Consider the following 17,716-nt stretch of genomic DNA (forward strand, 5'->3'; position numbering starts at 1 on the left):
TTAAACCCCTATTTTCTATATGCTGGTAGGAACCAGACCCACCTACCTCCATGGTTATGGGTATTATTCTGTTTCCTGCCGGTCCAGCGAGTCTTGCACGTTGTCTGACGTGGCGGTGATGTTGGGGGGTGGCGCATTTTCCATGGGGTCTGCTCTGGGCCCTGGTCTAAAGAAGACTTCTGGGGATAGAATGCGGACCCCAAGCTTTACACCAGTCCCATATGGTAGACGTCGACCGATGGACGCGATGGGGTGCTGCTGCTTAGGAATGATTGTTTTTGGTTTGCTCGTCCCGGGACCTGCCCTCATGTGACCGAAAGTTTTTTACGGCCTCTTCCATCCTTCATATGCTTTGTGAGGTTTTTGCCAAAGAGCAGTGGGTCTGGCTCAGTGGCTGGGGTTTTGCACAACCCCGCAAATTTAGGATTTTATGGCAGGTTTTATGAGTTGTTTATGAAGGTTGTGGTCATCTCCGTATTTGTCCACGGAACGAGCAAACGATGTGATGGCTGACGTCAGGAGCCTGAGGATCCGCTGCAGTTTTAGCTCCTGGTTCCGAATATTTGCCCCAACGTGCCCCCACTTTTGGCTGTTTACAGCCAGCACTTTAAGGGACTCACAGTTCTCTGGAGCTGTGTACGTTTCTAAGGCCTCATTGACCACCTCTCCTGTAGGGGCCTGATGGAGAGGTGGTTGATGCTGGCCGCTGGTTTGGCCTTTAACGGCCTCCTGCACGTGGGGTTGCCACGTAGCGGTCCACCACACCTAGCAGCTCTTCCTGTTCCTGCACCCCTTGCATACTCCCGAGATCATCAACCATCGTCCCCTTGACCAGCCCAGTCCTGGTCACCAAAGCTACCCTCGGGTAAGGAGGAAGCAATGGGCAGTGCACAAGGCACTGTGGAGGGAGTGCCTGAACTCCCCCTGCGAGAGCGCCCCTCACGAAGCGCGTCTCGCTGGAGCTCCTGCTCCAGGAGCCGCTCCATGCGGCTCAGGCGGCTGTCTCTCCCCTGGGCGGGTGGAGAGACGTCCCCGTCCGACAAGTCGGAAGCCACCGGCCGGACGCCTCTTCCGTGGCTTTACTTCCAGCCCGCTGCTCAGGCGCTAGCGGGCTGGGCTCGGCACGGTGTCGGGGAATAGCGGAGCGCCCAGTAAGCGGTCCTACCGCCTTGTTGCTGCCCCCCCCCCCCCCAGATGGTACGCTCCGTGGAGTCGAGCGGGGGACAGGTTTGTCCAAGAGCCTTTCTTCTCTGCCTGAAAAGCAGAAGGCTCCCTGTGAAAGAAAACCCGACCTCAGAGCTTACCTGATGGTCCGTTCTTTCACCCCGTAGCGGGAGCGCCTGACTCCCGATGCGGCCGCTGTTGCACTGCTGAACGCAATGCCGCGCATGCGTGCTGAGCGGGCTCTTCACGTAGTCACTCACGTGACTCCGAAGTAAAATCGTACATCCCTTACATTCAAGTGATTCACTTGATGCCATCTACCTATACCTGATGTGTACCTCTTTTACCCCAAACCTGAGCCCCAATTCCTCTCTCAGCCAGGGTTGTCGACTCCTGCCAGCCTTGCCCTTCACTGTAACAGGAACATGCTGTCCCTGAATACTCCCTACCTAATGAAAAAGCTTCCCACTTGCCAAACATCCATTTATCTGCTCACAGCCTCTCCCAATCAACTGTTTCAGCCAGCCGCATTGGCCAAGCCCCAATTCAGAACGTTAACTGTCCCACCTTCTTCTATAACTATTTTAAAGCTAATAAAATCATGGTCAAACACTCTTAACTACTTGCTGTGCCTCATTTCCCAATAGCAAGTCGAGTGTTATCCCCCTCTAGTAGAGTCTTCCGCATAGAGTCATACAGCATGGCAACAGGCCCTTCAGCCCAACTTGCCTATGCTGTCCAACATGCCCCCATCTACACTCGTCACATCTGCTCACGCTTGGCCCATATCCCTCTGAACCTGTCCTATCCATGTACCTGTCCAAATGTGTCTTAAACGTTATGATAGGACCTGCCTCAACAACCTCCTCCGGCAGCTCGTTCCACACATCCATCTTATCCCTCACCTTAAACCTATGTCCTCTGGTTCCCCCCCCCCCCCCCCCCCCCCCCCCCCCAAATCCACCCCCCCCCTCTGTGCCCCTAACCCCCCCCCCCCCCCCCCCCCCCCCCCCATAGAAACAGGCCCTTCGGTCCGCAATGTCCGTGCTGAGCATGAATTCAAGTTAAACTAATCTCCTCTGCCTGCACGTGATCCATATCCCACCATTCCCTGCATTCCTTCTAAATGTTTTGAACGTTGACATCATGTTAGTGGGTGTGTTGATCTCTTTCATTGAAGATGTATAGAAATGTTGATGATAATAGTAAGAAATTCCCAAAAACCTCTTGCTAAAACATTATCAATTAATTAAGGCAGGAGAATGGGGTTAGGAGGGAGAGATAGATCAGCCGTCAGTCTGAAGAAGGGTCTCGGCCAGAAACGCCACCAATTCCTTCGCTCCATAGATGCTGCCTCCCCGCTGAATTTCTCCAGCATTTTTGTCTACCTTCGATTTTTCCAGCATCTGCAGTTCTTTCTTAAACGATCAGCCATGATTGAATGGTGGAGTAGACTTGATGGACCGAATAGCCTAATTCTGCTCCTATGTATAGGGTCTTAATTTTCATTACCTCATGAATGTCTAGTTTGTCTAATTCCTTCTTGATTCCAAGACATTGTGACAGAAATCTACACTAAAAATGCACCGTGAACTTATCCTGCAAGTCGCGTTTGCTGGTATAATTTAACGAGTTTGTGTGAAGGCTGAAGTTCTCTGCACTTACCTTTGATGCTACTTTTCTTCCCCTCCTGTGGAGTGCCATACACAGTAGCTGCCGAGGGAATTCACTCAGCTGACAGCAGTCTACTTCCCAACTCATGCCGATGGCAAGCTTATTCTGAATAAACTGTACTCCGCTATCAATAGACTGGAGGCAAAACACCTCAAAGCCTTGGTCGTTGTAGCCGGGGGCTTCAATCAAACTAACCTCAAGGGCGTGCTGCCAATGCATGTCTCATCCCACCAGGACCCAGAACATCCTCGACCACGCACACCTCCAGATTCAGGGACGGTTTTTTCCCAGCTTTTATTAAGAGTCAAGAGTGTTTGATCGTCATGTGTCCCAGATAGAACAATGACATTCTTACTTGCAGCAGCACAACGGAATATGTAAACATAGTGCACTGTAAACTATATCATAAACGAGGTACAAAGTTTAGTGTGTGTATATATACACATACTCACATATATATACATACGTACACATTAAAAACAAACAATAATAGTACACTAATAATAATAGTCTATTGTAGTTCAGAGCTTATTGGAGGGTGTCGTGTTTAATAGCCTGATGGCTGTAGGGAAGAAGCTGTTCCTGAACCTGATGAGGCGACTGAACCATCCTCGCACAGTAGTCCTGATCTACCATCTACCTCATTGGAGACCCACGGACTGTCTTTGATCGGACTCTACTGGACATTATCTTGCGCTAAACGTTATTCCCTCTATTCTGTATCTGTACACTGTGGGCGGCTTGATTGTAATCATGTGTATTCTTTTCACTGGCTGGATAGCACGCAACAAAAAATCTTTTCACTGTACCAATGTGACAATAATAAACTAAACTGATAAACGAGACTCAACAAAGGCTGGTGCTCGGGAGTGTGCAGTTGTTGTAAACCGCGTGATGTCCACTACCTGTACTGTGCTTCCCTTCATCCTCTCGTGCTTGCCCTACATTGACAGCCTCTAGTTCCTGCCTAGTCTTGCTGGAACCCTCTCCACATCTCCCCTGCCCTTGCATGCCTTGTAGGTGCAGTTGCGTATCTTGGATGGTTGACACAAAATGCTGGAGTAACTCAGCGGGACAGGACGTGACGTCGCCCGCTCCAGAGACGCTGCCTGTCCCGCTGAGTTACTCCAGCATTTAATTTTGATTTAAACCAACATCTGCACTTCTTTCCCACATATGTGTATCTTGGATTACGTGGGTACAATATTTATTATTTATTATTTATTATTTTGTGCACCCAGTTACAATGAAAAGCATTTTGTTGCATGCTATCCAGTCAGTGAAAAGACTATACATGATTCCAATCAAGCTGTCCACAGTGTACAGATGAGGATAAAGGGAATAATGTGGGTCATTGCATTCACACAGCACGGAAACTGGCCCTTCGGCCCGACTTGTCCATGATGCCCCATCTAAGCTAGCTCCATTTGCCTGCGTTTGGCACATACCCCTCTAAACCTTTCTTGTCCATTGGAATATGAATTGAAAACATTTAATTCTCTTTGGAGTGTGTTGAGATACCGCAGCCTATATTTTAACCTTCATAGACTGGTTGAAAGTTTCTGACACGGTCTGAAGCCATTTGACCTGTTGTATCCGCGCTGGTGACAGAGATCTCGCCAGCCTTGCCTCACCCCCCCGCACCAGCTCCAAACCTCACCGGTCAACGCTCCAAGTACTGTTCAGCTTTCCGCCTCCGCTCACCTTGGTTTTGACCCCTCTGCGAGGGAAGTGGTTCTTTCCTATTTACTGTCTAAACCCTTTCTGATGATATGCACTTCAACTGCCTCCCAACATCCTGCGTTCCAATGAAAACAATCCCAGCCTCCGATCCTTCCACATGGCTACAACTTTCCAGTAAACGGCTCCTGTGATCACATCCTTCCTGTAAAGTGCTCAGTAATTGAACTGCAGTTTCACGAAGGATGTAAAGTTCAAAAGCTGGAGCCATGCAGCTCCACTGAAATTGCAGAGTTGTGGACGCAAACCAACCTCCCTTCCATCGGCTCCATCGACACTTCACGCTGCCTCGGCAAGGCCAGCAGCATAATCAAGGACCAGTCTCACACCGGCCACTCCCTCTTCTCCCCTCTCCTATCAGGCAAGAGGTGCAGAAGTGTGAAAACAGACACCTCCAGATTCAGGAACAGTTTCTTCCCAGCTGTTATCAGGCAACTGAACCACCCTATCACCAACTAGAGAGCGGTCCTGAACTACAAACAATCTAATTGGAGACCCTCGGACTTCACTGGACTTTAACTTGCACTAAACGTTATTCCCTTTATCCTGTATCTGTACCCTGTGCACGGCTTGAATGTAACCATGTAGAGTCTTTCCGCTGACTGGATAGCACGCTACAAAGAAGCTTTTCACTGTACCTCGTGACAATAGTATGTGACAACAATAATAAACTAAACTAAAAACTATGAACAAAGCTGAGATACATGGTTGGAACGGTTTAGAGGGCTATGAACCAAATGCGGGCAGGTGGGACTAGCGTTGATGGGGCATCTTGCATTGGCAGGTTGGGCCGAAGGACCTGTGCTGTATGACTATGAGATAAAAAACAAAGTGCTGCCTTTGGTGCCATTCGGCGTGACCCCAAAACCAACCCTCATAGTCGACTGGGTAATGTTCGGGAAAAACTGCGTTAAAAGGAAAACAAATGATTTGTCTTTATTTCAGACTTCAGGCATCTAGAATTTGATTTTCTGTTGACATGAGGAACTGCAGCTGCTGGTTTACAGAATAAGACACAGAATGCCTTAGTACCTCAGCAGGTCAGGCAGCATCTCTGGAGAAATGAAATAGATGACGTTTCGGGTCAGGACCCTTCTTCAGACATGGATAGGTAACCTTTCAGGCCGGGACCCTTCTTCAGACATGGATAGGTAATGTTTCAGTTCTTCAGACATGGATCAGTAACGTTTCGGGTCAGGACCCTTCTTCAGACATGGATAGTTGACGTTTTACTTCGAGACCCTTCTTCAGACATGGATAGGTAACGTTTCGTGTTGGAACCCTTCTTCAGACGTGGATGGGTAATGTTTCGGGTCGGGACCCTTCTTCAGGCTGAATGGGTGGGGTGGAGAGGGAAGTAAGCTGGAAGAGAGATGGGGCAGGACAAAGCCCAGCAGGTAATGAGTGGATGCAGGTGAGGAGAGGCTGTGAGTGACAGTGGTGGGACAGGAGCCAGAGATGGGAAGGCAGGAGGTATAGACACAAGAGTTGTGTATTGTGAAGCTAGAGTAATGAGGGTGGAGAGGGCAGGTTGAAATAGGTGTGCATACAGGTGGGGCACAGTGGAGAAGAAGTTTGGTAGTGACCTAAAATTGAAGACTTCAATGTTCATACCGCTGGGGTGTACTCTATCCAAGTGGAATATGAGGTGCTGTTCCTCCAGTTTGCGTGTGGCCTCACTCTGACAATGGAGGAGGCCCAGGATATGAATGGGAGAGGGAGTTTAAATGGTTAGCCCATCAGCCTTGGCGGACCGAGAACACGTGTTCAGCAAAACTGTTGCCAATGTACAGGAGGTCACATCTGGAACACCGGATTTCGTAGATGAGGTTAGAGGGGCACACATGAACCTCTGTCTCACCTGCAACGACAGCTGGGCTCCCTGGATGGAGTCGAGGGGGGAGATATAGGGACAGGTGTTGCATCTCCTGCGGTTGCAGGGGAAGGTACCTGGGGAGGAGGTGGGAAGGGATTCATGAACCAAGGCGTTACGGAGGGAGTGAACTCCATGGAAGGCGGAAAGTGGTGGAGATGGGAAGACAATGACTGGTGGTGGGATCCCGCTGGAGGTGACAGAAATCTTGGAGGATGATGTGTTGGATGGGGTGAAGAGTGAGGACCAGGACAACTCTTATCCTTGTACCATCTGGGGGGAGGGGGAGCGAGAGCAAAACTATGGGACATAGAGGACGCCGGTGAGGGACCCATCTTTGACAGCAGGAGGAAAATCACATTTACGAAAGATAGAAGACATCTCAATTTGCTGTAACTGATTTATTGGAGCTACATAAAACCTTTCCATCAGGCTCGTGAACACTATGCAACACTAACCTCAGCAGATATGATCTTCTATAGTCTGAATCTTTGGTTGCACGACGGACATTGGCTTTTAACTATTATGATTGCCTATTGCTATTGATTACTAATTTATCGTATTTTTGATTATATATTTATCTGTGTGTTATTGTGGGGCAGTGGGCAGGTGCTATAGACCTGCACGACAAGGGAGACGCTCCCGCCCCTATGAGTCTCGGGTAGATGAGGCTCGTCAGCCTGGGAAGGCAGTCCATCTAGGAGAGGGAATACTCTGATTTAAAACCTCCACTGGGTCTACTAATACTATTATGCAAAGTTGCTGCAAGAATTTCATTGTTCCATTCCGGGTGTAAAGGACAATAAACTCTAGACTTGACTCTTGAGTGAAAGAGAAAACAAGTGCTTTGTTTGCATTTCAGCTTTTTGGCATCTCCAAAGTTGATTTCCTGCAACTGAGATATTGGACATATTGCGGAGATAGTTAAAACATAGATTGTACTATTCTGTTTACATGGCGTGTGGTGTGCATATGTGTGTGAGAGAGAGATTATTGAGGGCAGTGATGAAATTGAAGGCCAGTATTGATCTTTGTACCTGTGTGATGTGAATGTGCTTGTGCATCAGTTACATGAAGGGAATTGCTCATCTCATTGACTTCCAAGCTTTGTCCCTGTCTCTTCATTGATACATCAGACGGGCTCATTTCTGTGATGTGGTTGAATGTTGCATCAGCTCTCCTGGTCCACATTGCCCCTTGCCTGCCGAGACGTATCACACTTTTCATCTCCTACACTTGAGAATGTGTGTGAAGTTGCATCAAGCTCGTCACAAATCCACGCTTCAAGGCGAATTAAAGCAACATTGATTTGGAGTCACAACGAGTTGCTTGTTCACGTCCAAATAAAGGTGTGCGTATTTCTTAAAAAGACACAGAGTGCTGGAGTAACTCAGCGAGTCAGGCAGCATCTCTGGAGAACATGGACACAGAGTGCTGGAGTAACTCAGCGGGTCAGGCAGCATCTCTGGAGAACGTGGATAGGTGGTGTTTTGGGTCAAGACTCTTCATCTGACACAGCCAGAAGACGGGGAGTCAAGCTTGCATTGGGCCTCGTTGTAAACGTGCATGAGGTCACAGACCAATGGTATTGGTTTATTATTGCCACGTATGACAAATAGACAATAGGTGCAGGAGTAGGCCATTCGGCCCTTCGGGCCAGCACCACCATTGTATGTGATCATGGCCGACAATCCACAATCACAATATTGTCACATTTTAAGCTTGAAAGAGTTGAAAAGGTATACGAGGGTGTTGCCAGGAGTCGAGGGTTTGAGCTACAGGGAGAGGTTGAGCAGGCTGGGACTTGCAGGAGGATGAGGGGTGATCTTATAGAGGTGTACACAATCACGAGAGGAATAGATCCAGTACACGCACAGAGTCTCTCCCAGAGTAGGGGAATCATGACCCTGAGGACATTGGCTTAAGGTGAGGGGGGGGGGGGGGGGGGGGGGGGGATTAATAGGAATCTGTGAGGTAAACATTTTACACTGAGGATGGTGGGTGGGTGGATCGAGCTGCCGGAGGAGGTAGTTGAGGCAGGCAGGTGGGATTAGTATAGATTTGGCATGTTGGTCAGCATGGGCAAGTTGAGCCAAAGTGCCTGTTTCAACGCTCTGTGACTTGATGTGTGCCGTGATACAGTGAAAAGCTTTGTGTGCGAGCCAGTCAACTCATACTGTACATGAGTACACACACGCCACACACACGTACAGCATACTAGAGTACCGAACGTAGGATTATAGTGAATGGCAGAGGCGTGTAGAATTACAGTCAACAGTAGTCAGGGCCTCGTGTACAGACTGAATGCAGATGCTCTTCACAGTCAACACCTGATCCCTGGAAATAGTCTTGTCACAAGTTAATAAGTCACAGGAGCAGAATTAGGCCATTCGGCCCATCGAGTCTACTTCACCATTCTATCATGGCTGATCTATCTTTCCCTCTCAACCCCATTCTCCTGCCTTCTCCCCATAACCCCTGACACCCGCACTAATCAAGAATCTGTTTAACCTTTCACCCCATCGGCTGTCGCATTCAGCACATGATCCTCTGAAGTTTTCGCCACCTCCAACGGAATCCCACCACTCGTCACATCTTCCCATCTCCACCCCTTTCCACCTTCCGCAGAGTCTGTTCTCTCCGCAGCCTCCTGGTTAACTCATCCTTTCCCACCCAAACCACCCGCTCCCCAGGTACTTGCCCCTAAAACTGTAAAAGATGCAACACCTGTCCATATATCTCCCCCCTCGACTCTTGTCAGGTTTTTTCAGGATGTGTGTGTGCCTGGGGTGTGTGTCAGGGGTGTGTGTGTGTGTGTGTGTGTGTGTGTGTGTGTGTGTGTGTGTGTGTGTGTGTGTGTGTGTGTGTGTGTGTGTGTGTGTGTGTGTGTGTGTGTCAGGTGTGTGTCAGGTGTGTCTGTGTCTGTGTTCGTTCTCAGGGGTTTTTCACCCAGAGAGTTGTGAATATGTGGAATTCTCTGCCTCAGAAGGCAGTGGAGGCCAATTCTCTGGATGCTTTCAAGATAGAGATAGACCTCTTAAAGATAGCGAAGTCAGGGGATATGGGGAGAAGGCAGGAACGGGGTACTGATTGGGAATGATCAGCCATGATCACTTTGAATGGTGGTGCTGGCTCAAAGGGCCGAATGGCTTACTCCTGCACCTATTGTCTATTGTCTAGGGACCCTGACAGTTCTTTCAGGTGAGACAGAGGTTTACTTGCATTGTGGAGAGAAAGATCTTTCGGAACTGGGAAGAGTTAGATGTAGCACAGAGAAGGAAGGGATCGCCTGTGGTAAAGTGGATCACAGTGGAGAGTGACAGGGTGGTGATGGGATTCAAAAAGGCTGTCTGGAGTCAGATAAGTAGAGTAGTGAGCATCATTGTTGGAACGAGTGTGATGGAGACACAGACTGGGAGAATGGAAGAGCAGGTGCAGTGAAGTTCGCTGTGAGTCTGGCTTGGCGTGGAGGTGAATCATTTGGAATATAGTGGCGGCACGGTGGCGCAGCGGTAGAGTTGCTGCCTCACAGCGCCAGAGACCCGGGTTAGATCCTGACTACTGGTGCTGTCTGTACGGAGTTTGCACGTTCTCTCCGTGACCACGTGGGTTTTCTCTGGGGGCTCCAGTTTCCCCCCCATACTACAAGATGTACACGTTTGGAGGTTAATTGGCTCTGGCAAGGTGTAAATATGTGTGTAGGATTGTGCTAGTGTACGGGATGATCGCCGGTCGGCACGGACTCAGTGGGCCGAATGGCCTGTTACCATGCTGTATCTGTAAAATCTAAAGTGTAACACTAAGAAAGGGAAGAAAGACCTGGGGAGGGTGAGCACAGAAAAGGCACCAGGAACTGCAGATGCTGGAATCTTGAACAAAAGGCAAAGTGCTGGAGGAACTCAGTGGGTCAGGCAGCATCAGAGGAAGGACTGGGCAGATGATGCTTCAAGTTGGGATTGTACTTCAGACACAGTTGAGAATTTTTCTTTTCAGCGAGTTGTGTTCTGAAACCTAATGCATGAAAGGGGGTCAGGAACGTATTCATTGGAAGTTTTCTATAGGGATTTTGAGTGATCCTGCAAGGAGAATGATTTTGTGAGGAACAGGAGCGGCTCAGTGGTGCAGCGGTGGAGCTAGAGCGCTAGAGACATGGGTTTGATCCTGACCACAAGTGCTGTCCGTACGGAGTTTGTACGTTCTCCGTATGACCTGCGTGGGTTTTCTCCAGGTGCTCCGCTTTCCTCCCGCATTCCAAAGACGTACAGATTTGTAGGTTAATTGACTTGATATAATTGTAAATTGGCCCTATTGTTTGGATGAGAGCGTTAGTGTGCGGGGATCGCTGGCCGGCGCTGACTCGGTGGGATGAAGGGCCTGTTTCCATGTGTAAGAAAGAACTGCAGATGCTGGTTTAAATCGAAGGTAGACACAAAATGCTGGAGTAACTCAGCGGAACAGGCAGCATCTCTGGAGAGAAGGAATGGGAGACATTTCGGGTCAAGACCCTTCTTCAGACTGATGTCAGGGGAGTGGGCGGGACAGAGATAAAATGTAGTTGGAGACAGTGGGAGAACTGGGAAGGGGGAGGGGATGGAGAGAGAGGGAAAGCAAGGGCTACTTGAAGTTAGAGAAGTCAATGTTCATACCGCTGGGGTGTAAACTACCCAAGCAAAATATGAGGTGCCGTTCCTCCAATTTGCGCTGGGCCTCACTCTGACAATGGAGGAGGCCCAGGGCAGAAAGGTCAGATTGGGATGGGAGGGGGAGTTAAAGTGCTGAGCCACCCGTAGATCAGGTAGGTTAAGGTGGATTGTGCGGAGGTGTTCAGTAAAACAATCGCCGAGCCTGCGCTTGGTCTCGCCGATGTGGAGAAGTTGACACCCGAAACAGCGGATACACGAGATGAGGTTGGAGGAGATGCAGGTGAACCTCTGCCTCATGTGGAACGACTGTTTGGGCTTGTTTCCATGTTGTAATCAGTAAAGTCTAAAGAAAAAGATGGGAGATGAGGCACTCGCTGGCACAGGTTTGATGGGCTAAACATCCTATGGCACTGACTCGATTTAATGTTCTTTAACCTCTGAGCAGTTCACTCTCATATTTTATGTTTCACAAAAATGTCACATTTCTACTTGGGGGAATTTTGAGATTATGATTGTGTTAAGATAATTTTTAGAATATAGCCACATTGAGGACAAGTGCTGTTCGAGCTACTAATGTGGTGCAATAGAGAATATTGCAAAATGTCAGCTCAGATCATTGGTTTGTTTTTTTTAAAAAGATTTTTGGTTAATTATTCAATGTTAGCTTTTGTTTAGACTCGTGATTCTGTGCCACGAATGTTTAACATTATCAGGATTTACTGCTTGGATACATACGCAAGAGTCTTCGGATAGTGAAATTGAAAGTAAAACACAAACTGCTGGAAGAACTCAGTGGGCAGCCCAGTGGCGCAGTGGTAGAGTTGCTGCCTCACAGCGCCAGAGACCCAGGTTCCATCCTGACTACGGGTGCTGTCTGTACGGAGTTTGCACGTTCTCCCCATGACCGCGTGAGTTTTCTCTGGGTGCTTCGGTTTCCTCCCACACTCCAAAGACGTGCAGGTTTGTAGGTTAATTGGCTTCTGTAAATTGTCCATGGTGTGTAGCAGGGGTCGGCAATCTACGGCACCCGGGCCAAATGCGGCCCATAATCCGAAATCATCCGGCCCGCAGCGGATTTTTTTTCCCCGTAATCATCCGGCCCGCAGACTTCCGTCATCTCCCGGGCCCAAGGCCGTGGCGCCCAGGCACGATGACGAAAAGAAGCCTGCCCTGGCGGCGCAATGGCGGAACTGCCGAACGACGAGGAATGGCGAGCAGCACCGAACGCCAAGCACAAAGCCGCCGGCCCGGCCGCGCACCTTCTGTGTCTGGGCTTCACTGTCGGGATCGGGGTTAATAGGCCGGGGGCGAGTGAGTGTGATATTTGAGCCAGCGCCTTCAGGACAGAGCAATGGTCTGTAGGTGCGCCATGTTCGTGAGCGCCCATAACTAGGGGCCAGTGCTCCGGGCGGCGTTCTCGAAGGGGCGGGATCTATGTGAACACGTGATTTGATGCCTGCCATCCGGGGTGGGATGCATGTGTACACGTGATAGATGTGGCCCGCCATCCGCTCACAGACATGCGTTCTGGCCCCCATGCAGCATAAGGTTGCCCACCTCTGGTGTATAGGATAGAATTAGTGCACGGGTGATCGATGGTCGGCGCGGACTTGGCAGGCCAAAGCGCCCCTATCCACGCTGTATCTGTAAACTTAAACAAAACTAAACTTAATCTGTGGAGAGAACGGACAGACGGGTTGGATCCCTCTGTCGGGAATGATTACGCCCTCGCTTCAGAGAGTTTTGATCTCCTTCCACGCATTGGTGACTTGCACACATGCTGGTCATGGCAACAGCTTGTGTTCATACGGCAGCTTCATTGTGAATGCCTGTCCCAAGACATTGCACAGCAGGCCACCAATAAAGGCAATCTCACTTAGTTTGTGAAACGGTGGTGGGGAAAGGGCAGGGTACGGCCATCTATGTGAAACTCTGCTGTAGTTTATTGTGTCAGGTGGAGTATCACTGCTCCTGTGATTGCATCCAACTCGGTCCATCTGTCAGATCCGTGCTTCGTGATGTCAACCCACAGGCCCTCAACAGACCTGATCTCAGTGCAGGCAGGTGGGAGGCATGGCTGCCCCGCTCACAATACATCTCAGTCTTGGCAAAACGCGGCACCTCCCCTTCTATCAGCTTCCTGCAGGGGTGCAGCTGACATGCAGCATGGTCAGCGTGCAGCAGAGGCAAGAGCGCTCTGTGCTGCATCCAGCTGCAACTGTGCCGCTGTGCCACTCCGTCAGTTCTCAGCAAACCCTTTGGCCGTCTGAGGGACAGCGTGTTTGAAAATCAACATCTGAACCTACCTGATCTCCCCATTGATAAACGCCCACTCCCATTCCCACACTGACCTTTCTGTCCTGGGTAGACAGAAATGCTGGAGAAACTCAGCGGGTGAGGCAGCATCTATGGAACGAAGGAATAGATGATGTTTGGGGTCGAAACCCTTCTTCAGACGGGTCTCCACCCGAAACGTCACCTATTCCTTCGCTCCATAGATTGCATCCAACAATTGTTGTCTTCCTTCGATTTTTCCAGCGACTGCAGTTCTTTCTTAAACATTTTTGTCCTGGGCCTCCTCCATTGTCAGTGAGGCCGCGTGCAAACTGGAGGAACAGCACCTCATATTTGGCTTGTGCAGCTTATACCCCAGCGATATGAAGATCTAGTAACCCTGGGTTTCCATTTCTCTCCATCCCTCCCCCATCAGTTGTACAGGGTCTGTAGTTGTACAGGGTCTTGGTGAGACCACACCTGGAGTATTGCGTACAGTTATGGTCTCCTAATCTGAGAAAAGACATTCTTGCCATGGAGGGAGTACAGAGAAGGTTCACCAGACTGATTCCTGGGATGTCAGGACTTTCATATGAAGAAAAACTGGATAGACTTGGCTTGTACTCGCTAGAATTTAGAAGATTGAGGGGGGGATCTTATAGAAACTTACAAAATTCTTAAGGGGTTGGACAGGCCAGATGCAGGAAGATTGTTCCCGATGTTGGGGAAGTCCAGGACAAGGGGTCACAGTTTAAGGATAAGGGGGAAGTCTTATTAGGACCGAGATGAGAAAAACATTTTTCACACAGAGGGTGGTGAATCTGTGGAATTCTCTGCCACAGAAGGTAGTTGAGGCCAGTTCATTGGATATATTTAAGAGGGAGTTAGATGTGGCCCTTGTGCTAAAGGTATCAGGGGGTATGGAGAGAAGGCAGGTACAGGATACTGAGTTGGATGATCAGCCATGATCATATTGAATTGCGGTGCAGGCTCGAAGGGCCGAATGGCCTACTCCTGCACCTATTTTCTATGTTTCTATTACATTTTTATCTGTCACGTTCCCCTAGCTAACAATGACCTATACTACATTTTCTTGATCTACATCCCATTGATGCCTTGTTTTTACACCTTACACTTCATACCTCATCCACTTGCTCCATCGTTCCTATGCTCGCCTGGATAAGCCGGGAAGCATTGTGAGAGTCGTGTGTTTTGACTTCTCCAGTGTTTTTAACACTTTCCTGCACTGCTAGGGAGCAAACTGACAAAGATGCGGGTGGATGCTCCATTGCTGTCCTGGATCACCAACTACCTGACTGGACGACTACAATATGCCAGGCTACAGAACTGTGTCTCGGACATGGTGGACAGCAACATAGTGGCCCCACAGGGGACAGTCTTCTCTCCCTTCCTGCTCAGCATCTACACCTAGGACTTCAGATATAACTCCGTCTCCTGCCACCTGCAGAAGTTTTCAGATTACTTTGCACTTGTGGGCTGCATCAGTGAGGGGAGGGAAGCTGGTTACAGAGGTGTAGGCCGCGGATTCCAATAGGATCAACGAACTCAACAGGAAGGCCGGCTCCATCCTGGGGGTGGAATTGGATTCATTGGAGATGGTCTTGGAGAGGAGGATGCTCCTCAAACTGCGGAGCATCCTGGACAATACAGCACACACTGGTCAACCTGAGGAGCACCTTCAGACTAGTTCCGCCAAGATGCAGTGCAGAACGCCACAGGAGACCCTTCTTCCCTGTGGCTGTCAAACTGTACAACTCCTCCCCCTTCTGTCTTGGGGTAGACTGACTCCCCCGCCACCCAATCTTTGCACATGCCCAATCCTTTCCATTCATCATTTTGATTTCATGTTTCATGTATCTTGTGCTTTATGAGTGTTGGCAAATCACTTTCCCTCCTGGGATAAATAAACTATCATATCGTATCGTTTACAGGGTTTCGACCCGAAAGGTCACCCATTCCTTCTGTCCAGAGATGGTGCCTGTCCCGCTGAGTTACTCCAGCATTTTGTGTCTATCCAACCCGGTGAGTGGGCTACTGTGAGCCCCTGCCTCCTATTGTTCTAGAGGGCGGCATGGTGGCGCAGCGGTAGAGTTGCTGCCTTACAGCGCCTGAGACCCGGGTTTCATCCCGACTAGCGTTGCTGTCTGTACGGAGTTTGTACGTTCTCCCCATGACCGCGTGGGTTTTCGCCGAGATATCTGGTTTCCTCCCACACTCCAAAGACGTACAGGTTTCTAGGTTAATCGATATAGTATAAATGTAAATTGTCCCTAGTGTGTGTCAAATAATGTTAATATGCAGGGGTCACTGGTCGGCATGGACGTGGTGGGCTGAAGGGCCTGTTGCCACACTGTATTTCTGTATCTCTAAACTAATTGCTGTAGCCCCGTCACGCGAGGGCACGGCTTGGGGATGCTGCTTCATAGATGCACAAGGCGTTGCCTTTACATTCAGTCCCTTCACTGATCCCTCCCGACACCCCTTGAAAAGAAAATAATGTGCTTCCTTGGCATCTCCATAATTAGCAGCCAGTCTTGGCAGCGGGTGGGAGCTTTGCCATACGTGGCTTCTTGATATGCTCTGTACTACTGTTGGGTTTCTTTAAGATGCACGCTCAGCGATTAGCACTGATGATGCAACAAATCAGACTTTTAAAAGGAAGTCATCTTCTAGCAGGCAAAAGTTCTTTAATGCCAGTGAAGTGCGTTGAATCAATAGTATTTTACTTGCCACATAGTCCCACTTAGACTATTTTTTAAATTTTTTTAATTTATTTTTATTAGAAGCAGTGTACATGATACATTTATTGTACAGCTTCAATTTTAGTTTTTAGCTAAAGATGAGAAAGAAGAAGAGAGAAAAAGCAAGAGAGAGAGAGAGAAAGGGAAAACGTAGAGAAATAAAAAGACAAAAACAGAAAGAAAAACAAAAAGTGATGATGTACCTACTTCATTTCTCTCCCCACCCATCACCCAACCCATAATTCGATTTAATTCCAAAACTGTGTTGCACCATACTATCCTTGTAATGTATCAATGAATGGAGTCCATGTCTTCGAAAATTGCTCTGATTTTTCTGCTAAGACAGGTCTCATATTTTCAAGATGTTGCGTCTCAGACATGTTTGTAATCCACATTTTAAGAGTAAGGGCAGATGTATTTTTCCAGAATTTAAGTATGAGATTTTTCGCTGTTATCAGGCCATAATTAAGGAAAGGTCTTTGAAATATTGATAGCTCAGGGCAGGCTTCTGATGTTCCGAAAATAATCAGTTCCGTGTGGGGGTCCAGTTTTGTTTTTAATGTTTTTGAGAACATTTCAAAAATTCCTTTCCAAAAGTTATGTAGCTTTATGCAAGAGGCGAAGGAATGTGTTATAGTTGCTTCTTGAAGGAGACATTTGTCACAAATAGGAGATACATTTGAAAAGATCTTATTCAGTTTAGTCTTTGAATAGTAGAGTCTGTGCAGTGTTTTAAATTAGATTAAAGTGTGTCTAACATTAATCGAACAATTGTGTATATATAAAAGATTTTCTTCCCATCTGTCCTTTAGAATTTTTAGGCCTAGTTCCTCTACCCAGTCTCTTCTAATTGCGTCTGACGATGGAATATCTATATTTAGAAGGGTGTTATACAAATATGATGTTAAATTGTTTGACTCTGAGTTTCTATTCATACATTCATCAACTTAGGCTATTTTTTAGGTGACTGCCGGTGACTAGGCTGTCGCCACATGGTTGCCGGGGTGTCGCCTGGGTGTCGAGACCCTTCTTCAGACTGATGTCGTAACTTTTAATCTTTTATCAGGTCTTAACCTTTCTATTGATCTCTTCCAGTTTGTGGCGATATCCATGGGCAGTTCTTCGATTTGATGAAGCTGTTTGAGGTTGGTGGATCTCCAGCATCTACTCGCTACCTCTTCCTGGGCGACTACGTGGACAGAGGCTACTTCAGCATTGAAGTGAGTACACTGCAGATGAGATAAAGGTCACACCTTTACAATGGAGATGGAGAGGGATTTCTTTAGCCAGAGGGTGGCGAATTTGTGGAATTCGTTGCCACTGGTGGCTGTGGAGGCCAAGTCTATGTGTATTTTTAAGGTGGCGATTGGCAGGTTCTTGATTAGTACGGGTGTCAGAGGTTATGGGGGAAGGCAGGAGAATGGGGATCATAACGTCATAATTGATAGGAGCAGAATTAAGCCATTTGCCCATCAAGTCTACTCTACCATTCAATCATGGCTGATCTATCTCTCCCTCCTAACCCCATTCTGCTGCCTTTCCCAGTCCATCTGCACATTGAAATCCCCCATGACCACCGTAGCATT

The 17,716-nt window shown here is 48.4% G+C and overlaps 1 protein-coding gene across 1 annotated transcript in view; it reads left to right on the forward strand.

Annotated features, from left to right (window-relative positions):
* LOC129702339 (protein phosphatase 3 catalytic subunit alpha) overlaps positions 1–17,716 on the forward strand; it is a 326,632-nt gene that overhangs the window by 209,796 nt on the left and 99,120 nt on the right. The window contains exon 3 of the mRNA XM_055644097.1: positions 17,226–17,350. Coding sequence (XP_055500072.1) covers positions 17,226–17,350 — 125 coding nt within the window. The remainder of the gene's footprint in view (positions 1–17,225; positions 17,351–17,716) is intronic.

Source organism: Leucoraja erinacea, chromosome 1, assembly GCF_028641065.1.
Source record: "Leucoraja erinacea ecotype New England chromosome 1, Leri_hhj_1, whole genome shotgun sequence".
In the NCBI taxonomy this organism is placed as follows: domain Eukaryota; kingdom Metazoa; phylum Chordata; class Chondrichthyes; order Rajiformes; family Rajidae; genus Leucoraja; species Leucoraja erinaceus.